This window comes from Rissa tridactyla, chromosome 5 (genome assembly GCF_028500815.1).
Source record: "Rissa tridactyla isolate bRisTri1 chromosome 5, bRisTri1.patW.cur.20221130, whole genome shotgun sequence".
Taxonomy (NCBI): domain Eukaryota; kingdom Metazoa; phylum Chordata; class Aves; order Charadriiformes; family Laridae; genus Rissa; species Rissa tridactyla.
The window spans coordinates 43,417,093-43,441,890 of record NC_071470.1 but is presented as its reverse complement, the minus strand read 5'-3'; the positions used below and the strand labels follow the sequence as shown (position 1 = coordinate 43,441,890).

At 38.1% G+C, this 24,798-nt stretch overlaps 1 protein-coding gene across 3 annotated transcripts in view; it reads left to right on the top strand.

Annotated features, from left to right (window-relative positions):
- The window catches only part of TLL1 (tolloid like 1), a 139,349-nt gene that overhangs the window by 93,914 nt on the left and 20,637 nt on the right, over positions 1–24,798 (top strand). For all 3 annotated transcript variants that reach the window (XM_054203848.1, XM_054203849.1, XM_054203850.1), the window contains 7 exons: positions 6,362–6,464; positions 7,871–7,987; positions 9,276–9,421; positions 15,362–15,557; positions 16,999–17,124; positions 20,225–20,385; positions 23,401–23,581. In XM_054203848.1, coding sequence (XP_054059823.1) covers positions 6,362–6,464; positions 7,871–7,987; positions 9,276–9,421; positions 15,362–15,557; positions 16,999–17,124; positions 20,225–20,385; positions 23,401–23,581 — 1,030 coding nt within the window. The remainder of the gene's footprint in view (positions 1–6,361; positions 6,465–7,870; positions 7,988–9,275; positions 9,422–15,361; positions 15,558–16,998; positions 17,125–20,224; positions 20,386–23,400; positions 23,582–24,798) is intronic.

Sequence of the window (24,798 nt, the reverse complement as noted above, 5' to 3'; positions counted from 1 at the left end):
GTAGGGGATGAAAGCAAAGTCCTTTGGAAAGCGCTCACCCTCCTGTGGGCAAGAGCCAGAGACAGGAGGAAAAATAAACACACTCTGTGCTGGGAGGGCGTGGGTGGCTCTGCAGGTTGGCAGGGAAAAAAAAAATGAAAACAGATGAATAAGAGAAGGTTTGCGCAAAAGATGCAAATTAATCTAGATAGATAGGTAATTTTATCTCGCCGCTATTTGTGTTCCTGCTTAGACACTGCTGTGATAGTAACAAAAATGGTTTAGGTTTCTTTTCTGTTCCTCAGTTAAAACATTAGAAAAGTTGTAGATTTCGTCTACAATTACTATTGCCTTTTGAAAACAATACCAATGTATGAGTTAGAAAATGGTCATGCTTAAGTACTCATAGGATGCTCCAACTTTGTGTAAGCCTATCTGCAGACGTTAGTGTAATTGTAATATATTTGTAATACCATTATGTCTTGAGATTGTAACCACCACCACTGGAGCTTTATTACACTGCACAAAAGCTTAATGAGGGAAAGGTCCTGTCTTGAAGTCCCCCTCCCCAAATGGGAAAAAAGACTAAACAGAATTTTCTAATTGAAATTTGACAAGACAAGTTGTGTCTGTAGAGCACTGTTCTGGCCTCCAGCTCATAGTCTTCATATAGTTCAGCAAGAACAAAGTAAATTATATTTGTGCTAATGTCAAAAAGTCTGTTTGTCAGTGCTGTTCCCACATGATGTTGTCTGTTTTGAGATAAAGGACTCTCTTTGCAGCAAGTGCTTGGATGTGAATAGCAGAAATGAGGTCTAAATCTTAACTAAAGCATATATCACAGTACCCTGAACACACGTTATGCTTGATCCCAAATTTTCTCAGTAAATGATGCCAATATATTTATGTTATGAGAGGAAAATAAAAATATATTTAAATTTTTCTTTCTTTGTTTGCTGCTTTGACCCTGATAGATCTCAGGAATGCTGTGTGGAGGTTAGAGTATGTATAAGTACATCACGTCATGTTCTGAAACGTCAGTGAGCCCTTTAGTCACCTAAAAATAAACTGCAAAAGCATCAGTCCAGATTGCTAGCTCTTGTCTCTTATTTATTGAGATTTAACATTGTGCTGTTTTAGCGTAGTTTAAAGGACTTCTGTTCTATCTGTGCTGCTGTCTGCAAGCACAGACACTTCTGATCTTTGATGGCAGGAAATTCAACGAAGGACGGGACTGCAGTGGTATGCGCTGGCTGCAGTATTCCTTTTATTGATAGGCATCATAAATTGCCAGCCCAACCTAAAATATATGTGTCCTATTACTAAAACAAGGCTGTTCATTCACCTTTTACTTTCTCTCAAGATTTAGGACTATATGGTAAACAGCTGTACACAGTATATCTACACACAGAAAAATCTCTGGGGGCGGATGGTGTTAGTAATACTGTATGCCTTCTGCCAGGGTGAATCCCGCCTTCTGGCGTGTAGAAATTTTGTTGGCACAAGGAGTTGCAACAGTGCAAGTGGTTTTTTTGAATCTGCATTTTTGAATAGGTTACATTACTTCCCAATTTTCCTTAATGTTTTACTTTAATGATAAAATAGGACAGCTAAATCCTTGGTTGATATGGGGAAAAAAGTGCCATCTGCAGAAAACTTAGTACTACCTGGTGTTTGCTATATATTTCGTGCTTTCTTATCCCAGGCAGTAGGAGATATTGATATATTCTCTCTGCAGTAGCACAATTGATTCTGCTGTGTAATCAATAATTCCTTAATTGTGCTGACAAATACCCATTGATTGTTTTTCCTGTGAAGACTTTCAGCCATCCTGTCCCCTTGAACAAGCTCTGCCTTGTCTGTAGCTCTATTTAATGTTTTGCAGAATTGCAAATAAGAATCTTAAATATATTTATACTTGTTTGGTTCCCGACCAGAAATCATGCTGTGACAGATTGGGGGTTCTGCCTATGTACAGCTAATGAATTCTGGTCAATGTTAAGGAATTGCTGTATCATCAAATACCTTGGCATGTCAGAGTGAGAAAAGGCTGTGAAGGTTACTTCATATAGTTTCAAAGGAGGGGGCCATTGAGGAGCTTCATTAAATTTTAATGGTTTCCATTTAGATAGCAGCACTTTGAGACAATGACAGGATCACACCAAAGTAGAACCATTCTTTTCCCAACTCTGTCCTGGCAACTAAAGTTTGGAAAAGGCAAATTTCCAAACAGAAAACAGAGAAATCTGATGTTTCAGCTCTGTCATGGAAAATGGAAAACTTGTGGCTAGACTGGTTAGAGACCTCCAGACTCTACACAGCTCAGCCAATGGAGGAGGTATAGGATGTGGCTTCCATAACTTGCTTCCAACAGAGCCAGCTGGGTTAGCTTAAGCAGCTGTGGAAGGTAGCCTGACCTTCCCTGACCCAGCTGTCTGCACCTCATCTGGGTAGAGAAAAAGACTCCCCCTTGTGAACCCTTCTGCCTGTGCAGCTGGGGTGAGGTAGGGGTGGGTCAAAAAGGACAAGGAGACTGGTGACGGCAGTGGGGTTTTCAAGCAGTATGGCTAGATACAAACGGAGATAATTACCTATGGTCTGAGAAACTCAGGAAAAAAAAGAAGGTAAGAGTTTAGAAGGAACCTGAACTGCAAAGTGGATGAGATGAGGAGAACGAAAATTCCGAGAACAAAATGTCTTTAAAGGACAGGTTGAAGAAGAAACAGTCAGTAAACTACAGACAGAATTGCTGTGTGAATGAGAGAATATACAGGACCTCTCTGGCATCCTCAGAGGCAGATTCAAATAGCACTTGGAAATGTAATAGAAAACTGAAGCAGAGGAAAGCATATGAATGATTGTACTTTTAGCCAGATCTGCATATTTCTCATGGAGAAAGTAGGTGATTTCAGAATTATGATAATATTTATGCATTTATTTCTTCAGGGACGTGTCCCTGAAGGAGTGCCTGAAGAGCAAAGGCAAAATGCCCGGTGGGTTAGACATCTGGGAAAGGGAACACATAAGCTAGAAGATGTTTGAGAGGTGTAGCGATAGGCAAAAGCTAAGAGGCGAGTTGTAAGGTTCCCTTTCCAGGAAGGAATAGCACATCCAGGATATAGGACAGGGAAGTTGAAATAGGAGATGCTGCACTTAGACTAAAAGAAGCAGGAGAGCATGTGGATGGACACAACCACAGTAATATAGTGAGTGCCAGCTGAGAGGATCAACTAATGCTTTGATGCATGCCATTTTTAGGTAAACAGTGCAATAATCTGGAAACTGAGTAGTATGTCATTGAAGGATTTCTGTAAATTTTCTTAGTAACGCTGGAAAGAAAACATTCTTCCTATTTTGCAAAATTTAAAGAAAAATCTCCACCGAGGCCTTGATGAAAAACTGACAAGGGGAAAATGAAAGCCATCTGAAGAGAGAGGTAGCTCAGTGGTTGGATTGAAGGATGATGATCACCAGCAGGCACTGGGAAAGTCACGGACTGGACTCAGTGAGAGATGGGAACTGGATTCCGTATCTGGATTCAGGAATGCACGGATTGGGGTCAAAGGTAGACAGACAGAGTCCTCCTTGGACACCGGCCATTGAAGAAAGAGGCTGACCTTTTGATCCCTCAGCTTTTATAGTGAGCATGGGGCAGATGGGATGGAATACCCTGTTGATAGTTTTGGGTCACCTGTCTTGTCCGCTCCTCTCTGCAGGTGGGAGCCCTCTCCATTTTTCCGCTTCTGACCCTCCAACGGGGCAAATAACAAAGTCAGCTGACCTTGGGTGTTATAGCAATAAGTATAAGCAAGAGCCTCTCTGCATACCATTCCTTGGCATAAATTAGAAACAATCAGGTCTTATCAGTCTCTGGAAGCAGGCAGTGTCTGAAAAATATGCTGTTAATTCCAAAGAGTTTAGTTAGTTAGAAGTGGCTTAGCTGCAAAGTAAAATTACTGGAAAAAAAATCCGTTCTGTTTTACCTCAAAGCAGGACAAGATGGCACAGCAATTGTGTCTGATTTCAGATTTGTCCATTTTCATCTCTGAGCTCAGGAAGGAAGCCTACAGTATAATTTGATGGCTATTCATTGTTATAGGTCTTTATGATTCAGAGTGTCAATGGCAGCCTGGACATGAGTTAATATTATCTAAAAATATTTCCAAAGTATCAAGCTAACATTGAAGCAGACATTCTTGGCATACAGATCTGAGACTAAATTATTGCCTCCCTTTGTGGCCCTAAAATGACAGAAGGAAGGGGCCAAAAGAGAGCGGGCAGGCTATATTTGTTGCATCTGCTACACTAAAAATGTACCAAAGCTGCTTGCAGGATGTTCCAATGGAGAACACAGTGCTAGAGGCAGACTGCTGTTTAAGCAACCCTTTTGGAGGTTTTGTGGATGTGGTAGCAGCTTGTGGATATAAATGTTTGGCCATACTTAACCATCAGAACAGGTATTCATTCATTCAGTGCTGTCCTGATGGTCCTTGGCATGCTTCGTGTCCCATACCTTCCTCCCACAAAGCTGTGGCTGCCAGCATAATGTGCCTCACTGTAGAGGACTTCTGGCTGTTGGGTTTTATGTGTAGCCTTACAGATGTTTTCTGTTTCTCATGGTAATAAAGGTGAAAGCTGAACAGAATCACTTGTGAGCTTGGTCTTCCACCCAAACAGTCAGTATTGTCAGCGCTACGGGATGGGGGAAGATACAGCTTTTAAGATTGTCAGAAGGTTTCCCACTATCCACTGAAAACAAAGAGATTTTTGAGAATGTAATTGCTTGTATGGACGTACTTAGTTATTTTGTGTGTAACTTGAGTGAAAGCAAAACCTCTGCTAGCCTAACGTTAAGACACATTGTGTTTTGCTATGAAAGATTATCTCCATTTTCATTGTTCGGAGAAGAGCCTTACCGTGACTCTCTACCACCTCCACACCCAAAATGCTGAGCTTTATGTTATCTTTAAGTTAGTTTTTATCTTCTTAAAATTAAACAGTCTGAAAAAGTTCCGCCTTTTTCATTTAATATTGTACTGTGTTGTGGTTAGATAGACTCCTGGTGCCTTCAGAGGAGGTGGAAGTAAACCATCCCGTCTGACAATCTGGGCCCATTGTTCCCAGTTACGGTGTTATATTTCCTCCTTACAGCTGGACTAAGGGTAAATTTCTCTCCTTTCAACTGACACTCACAGCTGCTTCATAGGCTGCCATGGAGATATATTTTTGCAGTGTGAAGTATTTGCTACTGTGCAGCAATTCGTGTTTGCTTTATAATAGCAGGTTTCGATTGTGAATTCCTAGGATCAAAGCTAAAAATAAAACCAATTCTGTGCTCGTATGTGAATAAAGAAGATTTTTAGTTAGGTTGAAATATTTATTAATCTACACCGAGAAACTGATTTGGAAGAAGATGGATTCTTTTTCCAAATACACCTAAATCCAATGAAAGGGTATGAATTGGAAATTATTTTATAATACAAAATATGAATGATTTTTAATCTTCTTGTTTGGCCCTGAAATTGCAGGACATAATGCTAAGACTGTCACAGTCAGTCAAGGTCCATACTGTAGCTATTGTGACATCCTGTGATCCAGGATTAATCCTACTCTCGTGTTAAAAGCGTGAGATTCTGGCAGTTTAGGATTAGTATTTCTAAACACAAGTGGGATAATGTAATGATCTAGGGTAGCCTTGATATTATGTATTGAAAAGATGCCTATTTACAGATGGGCTGAGTAAAATTGGGAGTCCAAGTTCAAAAGTTCCAGAAACGCACAGAACTCAGATTTCTGTATGAAAAACTTTCTTGTAGTTTCATTAAGAGTCATTAAGGGACTGTGTACCATTTGTTTTAGTGATAATTGCTTTCAGCATTCTGTCCACCATTGTCAATATTTAACTTTTCTGGAAGTAAATTATCTTGTCGAAACAGTAGTTGAAGGAAACATAAACCAAAATAAAAACACGATTATTTTTTTTTTTTACATCTGTCAGCGCTGATTATAGTCAGAATGGAATGGAACGGGAATTGGCATGAGAATTATCAAATAACATACTTAAAATTATATTAGCACATTATTTTACCTTATGTTCATTCTCAATTTTTTATTTCTCTGTGAAAAGCTCCCTGTAAGCAATTAAGTGTGAATAGTCTGTCGTGAACTTGGTCAAATATGTAAGATTAAATAAAATAACTTTTAATCTTCCCAAACAACATCTACTCATTATAAGAAATAATTGAGAGGTTAATTAAGTGTCTAAGCAGTTGGAATCCTGTTACAGGTAACCACTCTGGCTCGTGTTCTGCAGAATGTTGTCGTGATTGTTTTCTAGTATTAACCATGCATGATTTAATTAGGTATTCTCCTCCAATTGCAGATTGTTTTAAACTTCACCACCATGGACCTTTACAAGAGCAGTCTCTGTTGGTATGACTATATTGAAGTGAGAGATGGCTACTGGAGAAAATCACCTCTGCTTGGTATGCAACTGTTGAATGCTGCACTGTCCATAGTTACCACATTCATTTAGTTCAGTGGACTTGCGTCCCGTTGAACTCACAACAAACCTCTTGGTTTTCAGGTGTCTAGAATGTATCTAAACTTGGGGATGGGAAAAAGACCCTGTAAATGGCCTCAAACAAGTCGTTTATTTGACTTCAGGCCTCAAGGCTTCCTTTCATTGCAGCTAGCTGTTATTCAGCTTCATGTGTGGAAAGATGAAAACTGCGCTTGTGGGTTTTAAGATATGAAGTTGCCGTGGTTTTGTTCACAGAAATGGGGAAATAGTATACAGACAAATCTGGAGAGCGTGTGATGGGAAATCCATAGAGCATGTGATGAGCACATGCACGGCTGTTGAGAGCACCCACTGTACAGTTGTACTTATCAGCTCTCCTCCTGTACTTCTAAAATTGTGAATAGAAGTTTTTTTTTTTCCTTTGCGTGTCCTTCCCTGCTCTTGCAGAGAAGAGATATGCAAAGCAATAATGAATTAAGTGTTAGAGTTGCAACTAATACACAGGAAGCTGAAGCCATCCTTTTCTTAATTCAGAGGGTTGGTGGGGAGATTTCACACCCCGTAATGCCACTGCCCAATCCAGAGGGTCGGTTTGACATCCTGTGATCTTCTATGACGGAAACTGGGGATTTCAGACCGTAGGAAACATGAGCGTCTCCAACTTCTTGGGTCAGTTTTGTTGTTGTTTTTAGAATGAAGACTAAAACTATTTGTTAGCATCCTAACAGCCACAATTTAAAAAGAGCAAAAAAACAATGAAAAGGAAGCAGATACAGAGGACAGCTTTTTAGCAGTCGTGCCTGTTTTCTTGGCCTTAAAAAGAAAAGAAAGAAGAAAGAATTAAGATCGGACAGTAATTCCCCTTTTCTCCTATTTCATTCTCTATCACCTAGACAAATAGAAATTTCACCTACCTAGGCTGAATTTAAGAGGATAATACGGTCTGGGGTCATCTGGATGTTAATTTTTAAATCTCTTTGGACCTTAGACACAATGAGCTGTATTACTGTGACCTCGATTACATGCCTCTCTTGTGATTGGTACTCACTTTCCTCTTCCAAAACGCCCGGGTTTGTATGTATAGAAACAATCTATAACAATAATTTTTCTACTTAATTCCCCTAAGGTTTTATACTTAGACTTGTGAGTTTGACTGCAATGAAAAGAAGTACTGAAACCTTTATAATAAAATCTTTGTGTATTAGGTCCTGATCTGCAGAAACACGTGTGCTTAACCATAAGCGTGTGAATAGTTCCACTGAGTGGGTTATACTACTCCTGTTTATAATGTTAAACACTTGTATAAATGTTTGCAGCGTTTGGCTTCAGAGGCGGCAGAAAATGCAGTTACTGGTTGCATGTTTTTAGGCAGGTTTTGTGGTGACAAACTGCCAGAAGTCCTTGCATCCTCTGACAGCAGGATGTGGATCGAGTTCCGCAGCAGCAGCAACTGGGTTGGGAAAGGTTTTGCAGCAGTTTACGAAGGTAAGCCTCTTACAGCATTAAAAATGACTTGATTATGGAGGAAAAATATTAACTGGATACCTTTGGATATTTAAAAAGGAAAAAAAAAAAGAAAAATAAGCTAATATGAAATCAGTATTTTATTACTAAAAGAGACAATAGGTGTTAACTCACTGGACAGGGCATTTTGAAACTCTTCCTCTGATCAGATTTCAGATGACCTCTTTTCCAAGGACACCACTGATAATCATAGAATCATAGAATGGTTTGGGTTGGAAGGGACCCTAAAGATCATCTAGTTTCAACCCCTTGCCATAGGCAGGGACACCTCCCACTAGACCAGGTTGCTCAAAGCCCAATCCAGCCTGGTCTTGAACACTTCCAGGGATGGGGCATCCACAGCTTCTCTGGGCAACCTGTTCCAGTGCCTCACCACCCTCACAGGAAAGAGTTTCTTCCTAATATCTAATATTCATAAGCATCTTTTACTAGTCATCTAATTAACTAAATATGCATGTTCTTGTGCTTAGTGTGTGGAAAGATTTCTTTGAGTGCTTTCTGTTTATTCTTCAGTAAAATCTGACTTAAGTTTTCCATATGCTCTTGGATTACTTTATAATGACACTCCCACACACTGAGTATATTAGCAAGTCAACATTCACCTGTTTAAAATAGAAGCCATTTTCTTAAATATTGAATCTACGGTAGTAAACTGTATTATTTAGATGATATTCTTTACATGATTATTTAGATGATATTCTTTACATGATTATCAGTATGGACCCTGAAAAGTGCATTTACTTTTCATGAAATTATTTTTATTTATAGTAGCTGTTTCTTCAAATTCAGTATAAGCTTGAAGTGATGAATTGTAGGTTACAATGGATAGATCATTACAAAACATAAGATTTCTGTCTCATTTGTCTCTTTGTAAAGGTTACTAAATATTAATTAAGAGTGTGTACTCAATATATTTCAAAGGTGAATGAAAACTAAAATCTAATTATCTTGACTTTTTAAATATAATCTATAAAATGTATCGATTCGGATTATCCATGATTCCAGAGTCTTCCTGAATGCTGTAGACACGGTTAGAGCTAGTACAAATGCTGCATTATATTCTCTAACTGAAATCTGTATAGTGGTTTGAATCGATTGTGTTTTCAAGAATTTGTTCTTGGTAGACTTTTAAAGTCTTCTCCAGAATAATCTTATCATTAGTTTTAAAAAGCAGTGCATAAAATGTCAGTTTGGGCATGGGGAACAGAAAATGTCATTATTGACAATAAGAATTTTATGCTTTTGTCAGCTATTTGTGGAGGTGAAATCCACAAAAATGAAGGCCAGATCCAGTCTCCCAATTATCCTGATGACTACAGACCAATGAAGGAATGTGTGTGGAAAATAACAGTGTCGGAAAACTACAATGTAGGATTAACCTTTCAAGCATTTGAGGTAAAGCCTTTTAACTCATCTGAGAAAAGCATCTAGTGGATAACTGACAGTGACATTTAAGGGAATCCTCATTAAACCTGTGAATGAATTTAAGAATTCTGTATGAAAAGTGAGCTCCAGAATCCAATTCTACGCTCCATGAAACCTTCCTTTCTGCAGAAATTTTCAAGATTAAATGTTTTTCATGTTTTCTGTGCTATTTGAATTGGAATGTTTAAAGTACTGGCAATAGTCACAGTTTAGCAGATACATAATCCAGTTCAGCAAGGCCGTTTTAATATTCTGTTAAATAATAGGGACTTTTTATCTTTGCTAAATCTTATTGTTAAAAAGGAATGCCTATTTGGAAAGAAACTACTGTGGGTTTTGGCTTCTGTTTTGAGAAGAAAGGAAAAAAGAAAGCCCACTTAAATTCAGTTTACAAACCTATATTTATAGAGGGAAGAAAAAAGCCACGGTGAGTCATGCTTGCATGTCTTTAGTGTACATCTGTCTCTGTATAACATTGCTGAACAGTGGTAAACTATTGTATAACAAAGAAAAATAATATTTCATAGGTCTTTTTTTTATATACATACACTATACACTGGTTTGAAGTTTGTGGATAAATTTAGTAACAGACTTTGAGTTCACTTGTTTTATTTGAATATTCCTCAGCAGTAATGACATGAAGAACACTTTTTTTTCAATCTAAACTTTTTGGCTTTATGATGCGCATAGATATAAACACGTGTATTGTAAATATAATTTCCAACCTGTAATCTTAGTCTTACAGACAGACTTCAGGGGTACGGCACATTTTTGCTATGACTGATGAAAGGTCTAAGCATGAGATAACAAGGGTTTGGGACTTTATCAGCACTTGTGAATATAAACAATGGAAATTTTAATAGTTTCACAGATTCTACTTCATTTTCCCTTTTTTTTTGTATCCCAAATTAACATTGGGTGAAGTGCAGACAAGATCAGCTCTTCCTGTCCAAAGAGTTTTCCAAATGCCAGTCAGACTCTGCATGGCCTGGCTCAAGATTACTTAACATAGCATCTCAGTCTCTCTTTTTTAAGTGCTGTTGAAAATGCACAATGTTTTCAGTAACTTTATATGATTTACTGACTAGATATGGAGCTTTTCTAGTCTGCTATTGGTGCTCAGTATTTTTTAGTGTGATCCCAAGGGAAATGGCACTCTGCCTCTTCATAAGAGACTTGTCACAGTATTTGATCTCCGTGCAGATGCTCAGCGTAGGTCTACACACACAGTACATAATTGCTTGAACTGACCTCGGTTCAATATCACCTCTGGGAGCATCAAACTTCTGTCTCTTCTTATCTTTCAGGACCTTTTTCTAATCACCAAATTATGGTCTATTTGCAAATGTGAAGATGGTATATTCCTGCCTCACCATATAGAAAATAATTAGAAGCAAAGACCAGCAAATGAGAGCGTAATTTAGTAGGCTAGTGGCTGTAAGAAATGTCCAGTTTTTCCCCCAGACTATTTAGTATTGTGGCACTCTCTAGAGGTGAAACATGTGGACTGACGCCTCCTAAGAAGAAAGAGGAAATTGAGCAGCAGCACGGTCTCAAGTTAGTGCTTCTGCTAGGTGTGTTTTGAAAGAAAAAAAATATATAATTTACAGCATAGCAACTTGAAAGGCGCGTACTTTTCCAGGAAGAATCTGAGCTGTGATTCGCGAGGGGCAGGATGCCCTTGAGCGCCAAATGAGGTGCCCCAGAAAGGCACAAGACTTCCGCTATATCTGTCTTCGCAGCGTTTCTTACTGGCTTGTCCACAGGGCTCCCCGCTGAGAGAGTGAGTTGCTTTGGAAACTGCTCTGAAGTGCCTTGCCTAGATATTCACCATTGGGTCTGATTTCCATTTCAGGTCCAAGCGCCTGAACGTAGGTGTTCTGTTTTTTGCTACTAAGTCCCTCTCTGGACTGAATCCTTGGTGCACTGCCCAGTAAAACAAAAAGTTGTTTAAAAATCACAGTTCTTCGTGCCAGCTGAGATCAAAAAAAGTAAATGTCAGGCCAAAGAGTTATTGCAGCGTGTTTGTGAGAAAATTACTTCTCTGTCCTTTGAAAGGTACAGTTAAGTAAGAGGAATTCTCATTATCCATATGTAATGCTAGAAAAAATAACTGTATAAATAACCTTCAGTCTGAAATGAAAGCACTAGGGAAGCTGAGAATTTCAAGCTGTATCAATGAGTCATCTTGTTTTGCCTGCTGTGGGCAACGCATTTTCCACTGAGTGTGGGATTACCCTTTCTTATTTGGCTGCCTGATGGCCAGCTACACTTCCCAGTTTCTAGATGACAGCAGAGATCTTGGGACTGGTAACTCCATCTTTTTGCTTCATTGTCACCTTTATTATGCTGTTCTTTGAAAATTAGTGGTCCTTGTATACTTGTTATTTAAAGAACTTTTGTTGGCACGCAGTTTCACCAGGTAAGGTGGTCCAGAGGGTTTGTAGAGCTGAGCTAAATTAATTTGCCTCATTTGGGTGGCCCTGTTAATCTTGGTGCAGATAGTGTTCATTTAAATTATTTTTCCGTAAGTCAGGGAATAAAATTTATCTGATCATCTGCTGATTCCAGTAGGCATATAGCCACCTTTTATGACTAAAGTCTATGATCCGAGTCAGATATGTTTACCTGAACTGGAATTTGACTCTATCAACAAATAAATTAACAATGACAAAAAGTAATTGGAAGCTTTCTCCTGAAATACGATTGCTCCTGGATTTGCTTGTCAAATCCTCTTTTTTTTCTTTTTTAAATATATGGTTTTTTTTTTCCCTGTTGGGGGAGTGCTACAAAACAAAGGTAGTCTGGATGTTTTAACCATATGTATTTTATTGTTTTTTTCGAAACTGAAACTGTGTACAAGGAATTGTCTTTTCTTTTGAGAATGAATGTTCAGAACATATCTGGCTTTCCATTTCACCAGGACATTTCTTAGTGTTTTCTTGTGCTTATGTTCCTGTCCCAGGCATTTTCTCAGTTTAGTTCTCTAATGCCATTCAAATTCTGCATTTCCTCTAAGGCCTTCAGGAGCCAGTGGTATCTTGCATTCTCCTAGAAGCAATGCGTTTTCCATAAAACCTATTTATTTGGGCTTTTTTTTTGGGGTTTTTTTTTTTTTTTGCATTTGCTAATGTTTTGTGTATTCTCATCCACATACAATATCAATCTTGTGAAATTTTAGTGTTCCAGTAAATAAGGTTTATGGGATCAGTTCAGTTACAACTAAACTCACTGGGAGTCCTCTCATTAACTTGAGGAGATTTTCTGCCCTGGTAGTAGGAAGAGTAAGAGACTATTGCAAGTGTAATAGATCTTTGTATGGCAGTGTTCCCAGGTGACAGTACCACGCCATCTTAAAACCTGAGGTACAGATAAGCAAAGAACATTTTATACTCGTTCTTTTTCATTGGTTACCTTTGGTTTCATTGCCTTCATTGCCTTAGCACCAATTGTCATTTCTCAAAAACACAATACTTACCTGTTAGTTTATATATGGGTGTAACGATTTAATCCCTTAATATAATAATTTTGATAAGAATAATGGCATCACTTGCAGTAGTAGTATGCTAAAAATAAATTAATATGGTAGAATGGCCACCTTTAAAATTGTTTTATTGAAAATCAATAACACTTTGTAAGCTGATTGATTTTTATAGTCTTAGGAAGTTTAGCAACTTAACTGCTATACAAAATATATTTTTAGCTGTTGTCTCTTGACAAAAATAGAATGATTCTCAGAAAAGGAAGTAACAATTCACCTTAACGGGAATTTGGTACGTGTAACTCAGAGCTGTGCTTGGCCTGTGAAAAATCAGATTTTCCGTATTGCCCCATAGAACATGGAAACATGGAAAAAGATAGATGTTAATTAAAAGTCTTGAGTAGTGAAATGACCACAGACGTGTGTGGGGAAAATACACAAATCCTTCATTGGTATTAGTGGGCTTTGGAGCAGGTCACTTATTTTTGCATAAGAGTGCAATATGATTTTTGCTGAGATAACAAGGCAGACATTGTTTCAAAATGGAATACGATGTCATGTGTTTAAAATTTATTTTTTAGATTACTGAAAATTTGGAATTGGTATTGCAGTGTCAAAAACTTACCAGTGCTCACGTAGACACATGCCCAACTGCATTAGTTGCAAACATACAATTGCCATTGAAGTCAGCAATGGGTGGTTGCATACACGATTTTCTTGACTTTTCTCACTCATTTCCCAGACTCTGGCCCAAAGCAATTCCTGAGCTAACAGCTAAGAAATCAGAGTAAATGGCAATATGGCTTGTGCCAGATAAGTGAGTAGGAGAAAATTACGTATGTAAATGCTTGAAGAATTGGAAAGTTGGATGGAAGACAGACAAATTTTGTGTGTAAGTCTGTGCCATATTTCGATGCCATTAAAATGAAATGAAATCAAACAGCTCCTTCCCCCACTTTTCCCTCTTACATAAAAGAAACAGAAATCCTAATGTGCTAAATGAAAGCTCCTTAGTCTGTGGTGGTTACTGAGCTTAGTGTTGGTCATAATGCGTAATTAGAGCAGAGTATCAGCAGCCACTTGTACTAACTGTGCAGCTTACATGCAAGAAAAATTCTGTCTGGAGATAAGATGTGGATTTTTCTGGGTTTGATTTGGTTTTGACTTCTTTGTCATTTTAACAGAATTTGAATATGCTGAATTAAATTTGAGGCTTCTCCAACACCTTCTCCCTGATTGTGGTCCTGCCCCTGCTCCGCCTCCCTAAACCTATCTCACGATTCAGCCACTTAGCTGAACAATAGTTTTCTTAGAGGATTTATTTTTGAATACTTGGATTTCGTTAATTCTTTTATAGCTAAGATCCTATATGACTTGAGTAACGTGAAGTAATCCTGCAGTAAAATGACCCAGATCAAGAGGGTTTCTAATCCTGTTGGGAAAGATACTCTCTCAATAAAGACAGGAATCATAAATTTTCTAGGTTCCAGGTAGGATCATGTTCGGGCTGCTACTGCTTTCTTCTTTGGGGCAATTCCCACTCTGACTGACTCTGCAATACTATAATGTAAAGAGCACAAGACTTGCTGCCCAAGTAGAAAGGCACACATGTCCACTTATATGCTAGTCTGTGTTTGGATGTCATCTGGCAGGAGTTTTGAGAGGCACATTTTCAGTTTTTCTGGTTTCAGTAGGTTTCTCCATCAGCATGGCAAAGATTCACTCCATTGACTCAGAAAGTCTAAAGAAGACACCTGAAAAAAGGAATTGTGCAACAAAAACCAGACTCATTAGCTGCAGAAAAATAACAAGGATATTTTTTTTGTCATCTGTTCTCTTGGCTACTTAAGAGCACAGTAATTTTTTACAGTTACCCTACAACATAAATGGGTAGTGAAAAATAAAATACTTTGCACTGTGTTGAAGATAAAGGAAGAAAATAAAATACTGATCATCACCTGAAATAGCGCAGTTTAATCATGTCTAAAAATGTTATGCATATTAATCAGAATTGAGCTTTTTAATATTTTAAAACCAATTAATATTTCTGACCTGGTTAGTTGTCAAACCATTAATCTTGTATACTTGAGCGTACATGAAAAAAAGAGGACTTAACTTGAACTCAGAGTGGGAATTTGACAGAACATTGGGAAGCTTAGGGGTGAAGTGTGTCTTTTTAGTTAATTTTTTCCAGTTAGACTCTTGTGTCCTGTGTAGCAATCTCAACATTATTTCTTCTTGTAGAAAACAAGTACAGTTAAAGAAGTCCAGTGATGCTTGTTCTTTTTCCCATCTTCCTGGTGTTTGAACCCTAAACAGAGAATCCTAACGTTAACTTTGAAAAATTTCTGTCCTGTTTATTAGCTGATTGATATTTGATATTTATGATCTAGTTCAAAAAAGGTCACTTCAAAAATAATTTTTTACAGATTGAAAGACATGATAACTGTGCATATGACTACTTGGAAATTCGAGATGGAGCAAATGAAAACAGTCCTTTAATTGGTCATTTTTGCGGCTATGACAAGCCAGAAGACATTAGATCTACCTCTAATACCCTGTGGATGAAGTTCGTTTCTGATGGCACCGTTAACAAAGCAGGGTTTGCAGCTAATTTTTTTAAAGGTAAATGTTAAAGCATATTTTGGGAGCTGTGAACTGCTTATCACTTGATTTTGTGTTAGAAAAAATATGATAGGAGACGAAAAGTATTTTTCAACCTATTTTTTCTAAAATCAGTTATGTACTGTTTCCAGTATATTTTTTCGCTGGGCATGAAATTTTATCAAATCAAGAGTTGAGGCATTTCTATCGCCTTGTAAAATATGTCCAAAGAGTGAAGGAACAAGTTCAGTGCAACTTCCTACTCTCTTCAGGTTCAAATAATCAGCTTAGTTTTGAAACACCTTTGAAATATATCTTACCTTGTAAAAATGGGGGGTTTGGTCATATTGTTTTATCAAATATAAATTTAAATAGTGTAATCACAATAGAGACAACTTGGTCTTTTCTGTTATGCTTTTTTTTACTTTTGCCAAAATGTTGTGTTTTTTCTAATCTTATTGCTGCATTAGGCAGCTTTATCAATTTATTACTTTCTGTGAACAGGAAAAAAACCAAAGAACTGAGAAATCCTACAGTGACCAATGGCCTCCCAGTCTTCCTCCAGTTTTGGAGTGGGTTGGTGTGTGTTATACAACTGCAGCTATACCTGCAACAGTTGGTGTGTGGGGCGCGTGTAATTCCTACCCTGTGCTGCCCATGGCAAAGTGAAAGACATCAGTGGTGTGGCCATGGTGACACTTGAAATACAGGCCATGCCACCAGGAGAACCTTTTTGCTCTTTCAAAAAGCCACAAGCTGGGGCTTTTTTTCACCCAAACTGTTAGTTTTCACTGTAGACGATTATAACCTTGAAGGCTGTAGACATGAGAGTGGGAGCTCTGTTTTATTCTGAAGAAATTACTTGTCCTGGTGTAAGGAAACGATATTTCAGCATCTGAGGAATATTTTAACAGTGAATCTCATGGGTATACTTCAGAGCTAGTAGACATAATACATTATTCCTTTCCCTCCCCCATCCCTAATGCATCTTGTTCCCTTTAATATCAGTAGAATGAAAACCTGGGATTTGAGGATTCTGTTAATCTGTTTTTGAGTATGAATTCGGGATAATGCACAAATTGATTCTGAGGGAGATAAAGTGCCCTTCAAGTGACCCTGCTGTGGATTTTCAATCTTTCTTTCAATACTTTATACACCCTTTAGATTACGGCTGCCTGAATTATTGTATGCTGCCCACAAAGTGCTTATAAATTAGGTCTGCAGCTGTCAGTAGGTATTGTTGTACAAAAACCCACCCAAACCCCACAAAGGACAAATTTTTATTTTCTCCGTTGCAGGTCTCCTTAGCATTTGAAAACGCTCTAGTCAGCAACCACAGTGTGTTATGTAGTGCACCTTATAATGGCATGCATACAGCTTTCTGGGTTAATATTGATCCAGCAATTACAGCTGAGGAAGGTAATTATTTAACACGTTTTTGCATTCTTCCCTGTCTTGGCAGAGGAAGATGAATGTGCCAAACCTGACAATGGTGGCTGTGAGCAGCGCTGTGTAAATACTCTGGGCAGTTACCAGTGCGCCTGTGATCCTGGCTATGAACTTGGTCCTGACAAAAAGAGTTGTGAAGGTACAGTGCGTTGCTGCGTTATGGGCTCTTAAAGCTCACAGGGTGCCATCGCTGGAGTGAAACGCCACACCTTTGTGTGCTCTGTCCTAGCAGTGTGAGATCTGTGGGAACCCAGTCTGGAAAGCCAGTGCTCCCTTTCAGCTACTGGTGCCGGGGTGATGTCTGTCCACAGCAGTCGTCTTCATCCAAAGTCTGTCACTAATTTAGCTTCACAGGTTTTGCTGTTAGTGGATTGGGGGTGGTGCAAAGCAGGACTTTGTACCTTCCCAAACAACTTATTACATTATTCAAACTCATTAAAGCAAAGTCTCCCACCAGGTGTAAGGAGAAAATTATCAGCAGAGCAGAGCAATGTGCCATTACCCGAGAATTAGAATGTTTAATGATCCCTCTGACCACCTCTGACTGGGGTGTGACTGGAAAGGTGGCTGGTTTGAAGAGCAGGATCCTGTATTCTAGCTCAAAGCTGAGAGAAATCCTCCCTGCTCCCAGACAGACTGTGGACTTTCCTTGCTGGAAACAAATTCCATATTTCAGGGTGAGCAAAGCATAGTCAAATAATCATTTGGAGAAATGAACACCCGATAAATGAAAGTCTGTGTAAATGTAGGATTGCACTGAGATAAACTTTTGCATTCTATATATATTTCACATCAAAGAAGCAAAAGCTTTTGATCATTACACACCAATTATTGTTTATTTTTTTTTATTCGTAAACACCAATAAATTCAGGGATAGCACAAACTATTCTTATCTCAATTCATCTGTTTGTTTCAGTAGTGAATGGAGCTTGAAAATGGGTGTCTTTGGTGTTACGGTTTTCTTTAGATGTGATTCACTGGTGTCTCTCTTGTTTCCAATTCCCAGGCTTTAATTCATGGTTTGTCACAATTTAGGGTAGTTTTGCTTAGTTTGTTTGCACTTTTTCTTCTTTTGCTTCTGGTTCTGTAGGGTTGGGGTTTTTGCCCGTTTGGTGTGTGTGTGAGAGGCGGTGGTAGTCCTAGACTACAGTCATGTTAGACTGAAGCTCTCATCAAGCCAGTTGTTTTTTGGGTTGGGTTTTGGGATTTTTTCCCCGCTCAACTTGAACAGTAAGCACATTGAAAAAACAATTTATTTCAAAAAGCCTCTTGTATTACTATGTCTGCATATGAGGCAGTATGCAGAAAGTAAGGTTAACCTAATGGGGGCCATGAAGACAAGTTTGATCTCTGGGCCTTTGATCATGAGCCCAAATTTATGTAAGGAATTTCGTTTAGTCTGCCTGCTGATCTGAGTCAGAATACTAGGGAAGATTACCAGTCTTTCAGAAAAATCTTACCTCTTCCTCTGAAAGACAGAGAAGGAATACCTCCCTGGCACTTCAGCAGAAAAGCAGCTCTGGCAAAAAGAGGAGTTGTTCGAAGTAGCGCAGCGCAGCATGGAGTAAAGTCCCTGAGATATCACTGAAAGCGTAAATGCATTTGTTCCATGCAAAGTAGCGCTCACTGTATGTAGATGCTATTTGGGACAGCTGAATTAAAATCGCTGTGTAGTCACAGCAAACATTGCACTCTAGTTACAGTTTGGGATTTTAAGGGGTGAGCTAGCTGTATTAATTCACACGTGATGCCAGAATAGAAGCCTCTAACTCAGAAACTCTGCCCAATGTTTCACTGCAGCATTGACACGCACAGAAAATTGCTTCATGCTGGTCTAATCCAAGTCTCCCCTGCTGGCAGCAGATTACAAGGCTTACCAGTCTTTCAGAAAAATCTTACCTCTTCCTCTGAAAGACAGAGAAGGAATACCTCCCTGGCACTTCAGCAGAAAAGCAGCTCTGGCAAAAAGAGGAGGTTGGGGGTTTTTCGGTAGTTCCACGTTTCCCACTGTTGCCTCAAAGAACATTTCAGTGATTTTTGAAAAGCAGAAACTGAAAGCTAGCGGTCAGTTGTCACCCTGACCCAGACTGGATCATTTTGGGGTACAACTTGTGTCATCTGAGTGTGGTCTCTAAACCTGTGCCCAGCTTTTTTTGCCACACTGAGGTGTGACCCAGGGGCCGCCCGACCCTGGTCAGATTACCTTTACGTGTATACCAAGAAGTCCTCTGCATGGAAAGCCAGGTTCCAGGAGGAGGACTGATATGTGTCTGGGTCAGGCAAGCGTGCCCCGACATAGAAACTGCAGACTTCTCCCAGGTGAGTTAGACGAAGTAGACGCAGTGTGTGAGACCATCAGCTAGACAGGAGTAGCCAGTTTTTAAAGCATTCAGTGTTAGCACAGAGCAGTTGGAAGAAGGTGGAGCTTTCCCCACCAGCTTATTATAAAGAGCTTTGTGGATGATTTCCAGTGCTGTCACAGTGCTGGAATGGTATCAACAGAGCAGAGTGTGATAGAGAGCCCCTGCAAATCCCATTACTTTCCTTTAAAAAAAAAATAAATAAATTTCCACAGATGGAAAAGATTAATGTGTTTATTCTTTGCTATCTGAACTGTATTCAGTATTCTTCTGTTGTATGGAGATGACTATTTGGCATGTATTTGGAAATAATAGGTATTTTCTCTATTACTTGAACATCCATACTTCAGCAAAAGTAATTGTGACTGAAGAGTACGTGACTGCTATCTCAAAGAAGCGACCCTACCTAGTAGGTTATGGGAGGCGTACACAGCTATACGAGCTGAGACAGGTAGGGCTGATTCTGGATCAATAATCAAGGAGAGAAGCTGGGGGAATGCGAAGCGCATCTTAACTAGTCCGTCTGTCAGAAGAGGAGTGGTCAAGGTCTTGGGGAGGGCGGTGAGGTCAGAGGACTTGCATGAGAAAGGCTGGGAGAGAATAACCAGAGTCTCTGGAGGGAAGGAAAAAGAATGAATATGATAACGCCTTGTGTAGTCCTGAAACTTATCTCTGCCTGCAAACCTGCAAGCTGTTCAAGATAGGGGCTGTCTCTTTCTCTTTGTTTGCACCAAGCACGATAAAACAAGATTCTGATTAGTCTGTCTGGGCATTACAACAGTATAAGTAATGAGAGGACTGAATCTTCTCAGTGCACTTCTGTTTATAGTAAAACATGGTCTCAGTCAAGAAACGATGCTCTCCCTTTTAATTTTACAGCTGCTTGCGGAGGACTCCTGACAAAGCTAAATGGGACTATAACCACACCAGGGTGGCCCAAAGAGTATCCTCCAAACAAAAACTGTGTGTGGCAGGTGGTTGCCCCGACGCAATACCGAATTTCAATGAAGTTTGAGTTTTTTGAACTAGAAGGGAATGAAGTAAGTAACTGTGAACAAAGAGCTGCACAATCTGTTACACGCTAAACAGTTTCACAAGCATTCAAAAACAGATATTGTCGTATAAAGCCCTTGCTGACTGTTCATACGCTGACAATAACCACAGATATTCTTGTTTTCGTTTTGGGACTGTTTCTGGATTCTTTCAAAACAAATATGGAGAATAGCTCTCTTTTACATATCATCTAAATGTATATGTATTACACAAAATTTAAAAGAAATGTTCTCTGCTGAGTCTCAGCTGACTTTTTTTTATCAACAAAGTAAAACAGAGCAAATGGCTGAGGCATATTGGAAAGAATTCAAGAGAAGAAAATCTGGAGAAACCAAATCATCTTTACAGACTGTGACTACAAAGAATACACATAAGCTCTGGTTAGTGACGGAGCGAAGGAGCATTTAAATCACGTATCTCAGGGAGGAATATTTTTAAAAGGAGCAGTACTAGAAATAATGCACGATAGAACAGCAGCAGTGTTTGAGCTGGGCAGCCCCCGGAGGCATGGGGGAGCTTGTCCCCAAGTAGGGGAGAGAGGCAGGGCAGAGCCCTCCGTGGGGTAAGGGCTGCTCCCTATAGTCTTAAACACAGCGGTGGAGGTCGCAGTGGGTTTTTGGGTGAGAACTGGTAAAAGATACGGGTTTCCACATCAACTTTTCAGCCGCTGTTCTGCTTCCTAGGCACCACTCTGTCATACCATTGAGTTCCCTTGCTAGACTGTAGTCATAATGTGCTATTGCTGTCAATTTTATCTGGATATTCTTCATATGGCATTAAGAACTCAAATCCCATTACATTATTTCTGACTAAACAAATTTGTTGCAATATATTTGATAGGAGGCTGTGCTGTGTTTTGGGCATGAGATCTGAAGTGGCAAAAGCTGGAGTTTAATTTATAACTAAGAACAATCCAGCCGTGGCTTCTTCAAATTATCTCAAAATTATTTGCAGAGGCAGCAATGTGAGATTTTTTTTTAAATATTTTTTTTATAAATAATTTGAGGTGTGCTCTAAAGTGCGTGACATTCCAACTTACTTTTAATGATTTGTAATATGTTGCATTCGTGTCCTGTTATCATCATTAGAAGAATTCTGAAAACTATAAAATCTTAAAAATCCCAAAGAATTAAAATTGAATTACCATTTGAACAAGTCATAAAACATTTTTCCTGCACTTTCTTGGTATTTAAGCTAGATTTGCAAGGAAGGCACCTGAGCTGTAATGAAGTTAAATCAGTTTTCTAAGGTCATGCAAGACATATAACATCAGCAGATATGGAAAATATATATGTAATGTTTTTCAACATTTAGAACTTTGGTTTGATCTTCTCCTGTGCTACTAAATCAGCTTCAACTTTATATTATTAAATCGTAGTACTAAGAATGGTACCTGTGAAAATCAGAAGAAACACATATAATCCCTAAAACATTCTAATATGTTGTCTGAGTGCAGACATAAAATGTAAACTTTTAGCAAATGCTCTATTTTTTTTTAATAGAAACTCCATTTCAGACAAGGTTTTATATCTCTTTTCCAATGTTACAATTTTAATATTTTACACTTACATTTTACAATTTTAACTTGATGTTTAACTTGAATTTTTTAAAAAAATATAGTGTAATATGAAGTTAGACCTATCTGAAATTACATTTAATTTCTAATCTAAAGTTATGAAACCATCAAAACTCACCAGTGATGTATTGATGAAATTGCTGAGATTTATTAACATTGTGAGCTATATTTGAAAACCAAGGGCACTACCATGAATTTATCTTACAATTAATACAAATCAGCACATGGCAGTAACTCAAATTTTGTAAATCTTTGTGTTCTTTACATTGTATAAAAGTAGTTTCAAGTGAATGAGTCACTTTCCAACTCTGCAGTGTATGAAAATTGTTCCAGGAACAATGAAAATTTAATCTACATCTAAAATGTATTATATTAAAAAAAAATTTGGAAATGTTGACAATAATTTAATATTTCATAGGGAGATAGAGGGAAAAAAAGGCCAAAACATCCTTTTCTATAGTTCTCCATCAGCTACCTTGACATTTCTTTTTTGACTGGAAATTGCTATTTATCAAGTACAACTTGGATTTAAAGGACAATTTAAGCTCTGTATGAATCCTCCTGGCCACTGGTTTCTCTTAAGCTATTAATTGCAGACAACTGGGACATTTTTGATTAAATGATTGATAGTTGAGCCTAAGAAGCTTAGAAGTTTTTTGGGTGGAAGGCTTTAGGTTGACCAAGGGATTATGAATTTAAAGTATTATCATGAGTAGTAGGCCTTGCATAAGGCTTTTTTTATTACATTATTTTACTATATTTTAATTTTAACCTTTTAAAGAAAATCACATGCATCTGCCCTCCAAATTATAGCTATGTTACTGTTAAAGAAAGATGTATAGTTTTAATTGTGCATATTTATATATGAATAAATAAAACAATGTCTTAAATACATTATGGTAAAAACCTATCTTGTAAGTTTCTAAGTGACAATTAATATATATTTAAAAATCTATGAGATGCAAGCAGTAGAAAGTTTGTAGGTTCTGGGTATGTGGATTATAACACAAAGATACGTATAATTTCTAGATATATCTAGATATATCTATATCTAGATATTTCTAGATAGGTATAATATTTCTAGATTTTAGTGTAATATAACTGGAATTTTTACTTTTAGATTAAATGGAAACCTTACTAAGCATCTTGAAATTTAGAAACCAAACACGGATTAGTATCTATCAAAATATAGGTTTGAATGTAATGCGTAATATAGCTATGCTTTAGTGACCTTAAAATGTTCTTCTACAGAATCAGTGAACGTTTGTAAGCATTTACAAATGTTTTTAGAGTCGGGGAAAAGTTAAAAAAAGATATTATTATCCTATTATTAAGTAGCATATACCAATCAGAGTTCTTGCATTTGTAAATAACTTCATACTTTACTTTCGATTAGCCAAAAAAATTATTTCCTTTCTTTTCTCAGGTTTGCAAATATGATTATGTGGAGATTCGTAGTGGCCTTTCTTCTGATTCTAAACTACACGGTAAATTCTGCGGTACAGAAGTGCCTGAAGTTATCACCTCTCAGTACAACAACATGCGAGTTGAGTTCAGGTCTGACAACACGGTGTCAAAAAAAGGCTTCAAGGCACACTTCTTCTCAGGTATAGAAAATCACTCTTGTGTACCTGTGAGTGCCTCTGAGCATACACTGACTCAGGGGAGTGAATACTGTATGTTGGTATGAAAGTGAGTGGCCTTTTCCCGTATAATTTTCCTGGTAGCTTTGACTTTGTTTTATTTATATAAGCATAAACGACTCTGCTGTCTCAAAAATACCGTTCTGAATTGTAGTGTCTGTTATAGTAGAAAATATATGGAATGCATATATATTTTTTAAACAATAGCAGAGGCAAGTGGACTTTGTGAGATACAGAGGAAAAAGGCAAATTTACTAAGTGTTTTTAAATTTCTATTCGATTTCTTTTATCCCAAGTTTTGTTGCTATTTTTAGCAAATCCCAGTTGTAATGCGATATGACTTACATACAGTGTACACTTGTGTTTGTTTCACTCAGGTCTCTTAATATAATGTATTAGTTATGAAATTACCACTTTGTGCTACAACATTTGTTTAACGTTATGGGTGCTTTCTTGCCAAACTTTGCACTACTTAATGTTTTGCAGAAGAACAGAATTTAAGACCTCGCTCTTGCAAAAATGTGTGTCTTTTTAGTTATGAGTGTAATTTCACTGAGGCAGATCAGAGTGATGGAATTTCTTATCATCTGAGAACACGTGCCATTGAATAACGTTAGCCATGAGTGAAGCTGAAGATGCGAGGACATATTTGCACAACAGTGGGCTCTGCAATTACCCATTGAGGCTAGACTATAATAATCTGCCCGTGGCAGGATACCACCTGGTGTTAGTAGTGGAATTTTGATTAGTGTTTTTCTTCTTTCTTTACACACACACACACACGTGCATAGGCATGTTACCTTATGTAAAACACCACAAAAAATAGTCCCGACTGCACACCTCGCCAAACTGGAAGTCATCCAGATGCATTTGGGATTTGAATTCTGCCCCGAGTTTTTTGATAGCCGTTAAAAATCTGAATCTGGAGAATCCTGATTATGTTTAGCATGTAGTAAAATGTATTACCAGGCACTGTTGTTAGCGGTTGTTTGTGAAAATATTTTATCAAAGCTGAAATGAAAATTATATTGGTTAGCTTTAGCTTTGATAACTACGAGCAAGGAATAAGAATCAGTATATGTATAAGCGATGTGGTTTGGAAAATAACTGTCAAGACAAACAGTTTAGACTTTCAATATTTTCCATTGTGACTACTTTGATGTTTTTCTTAAGCAATTATG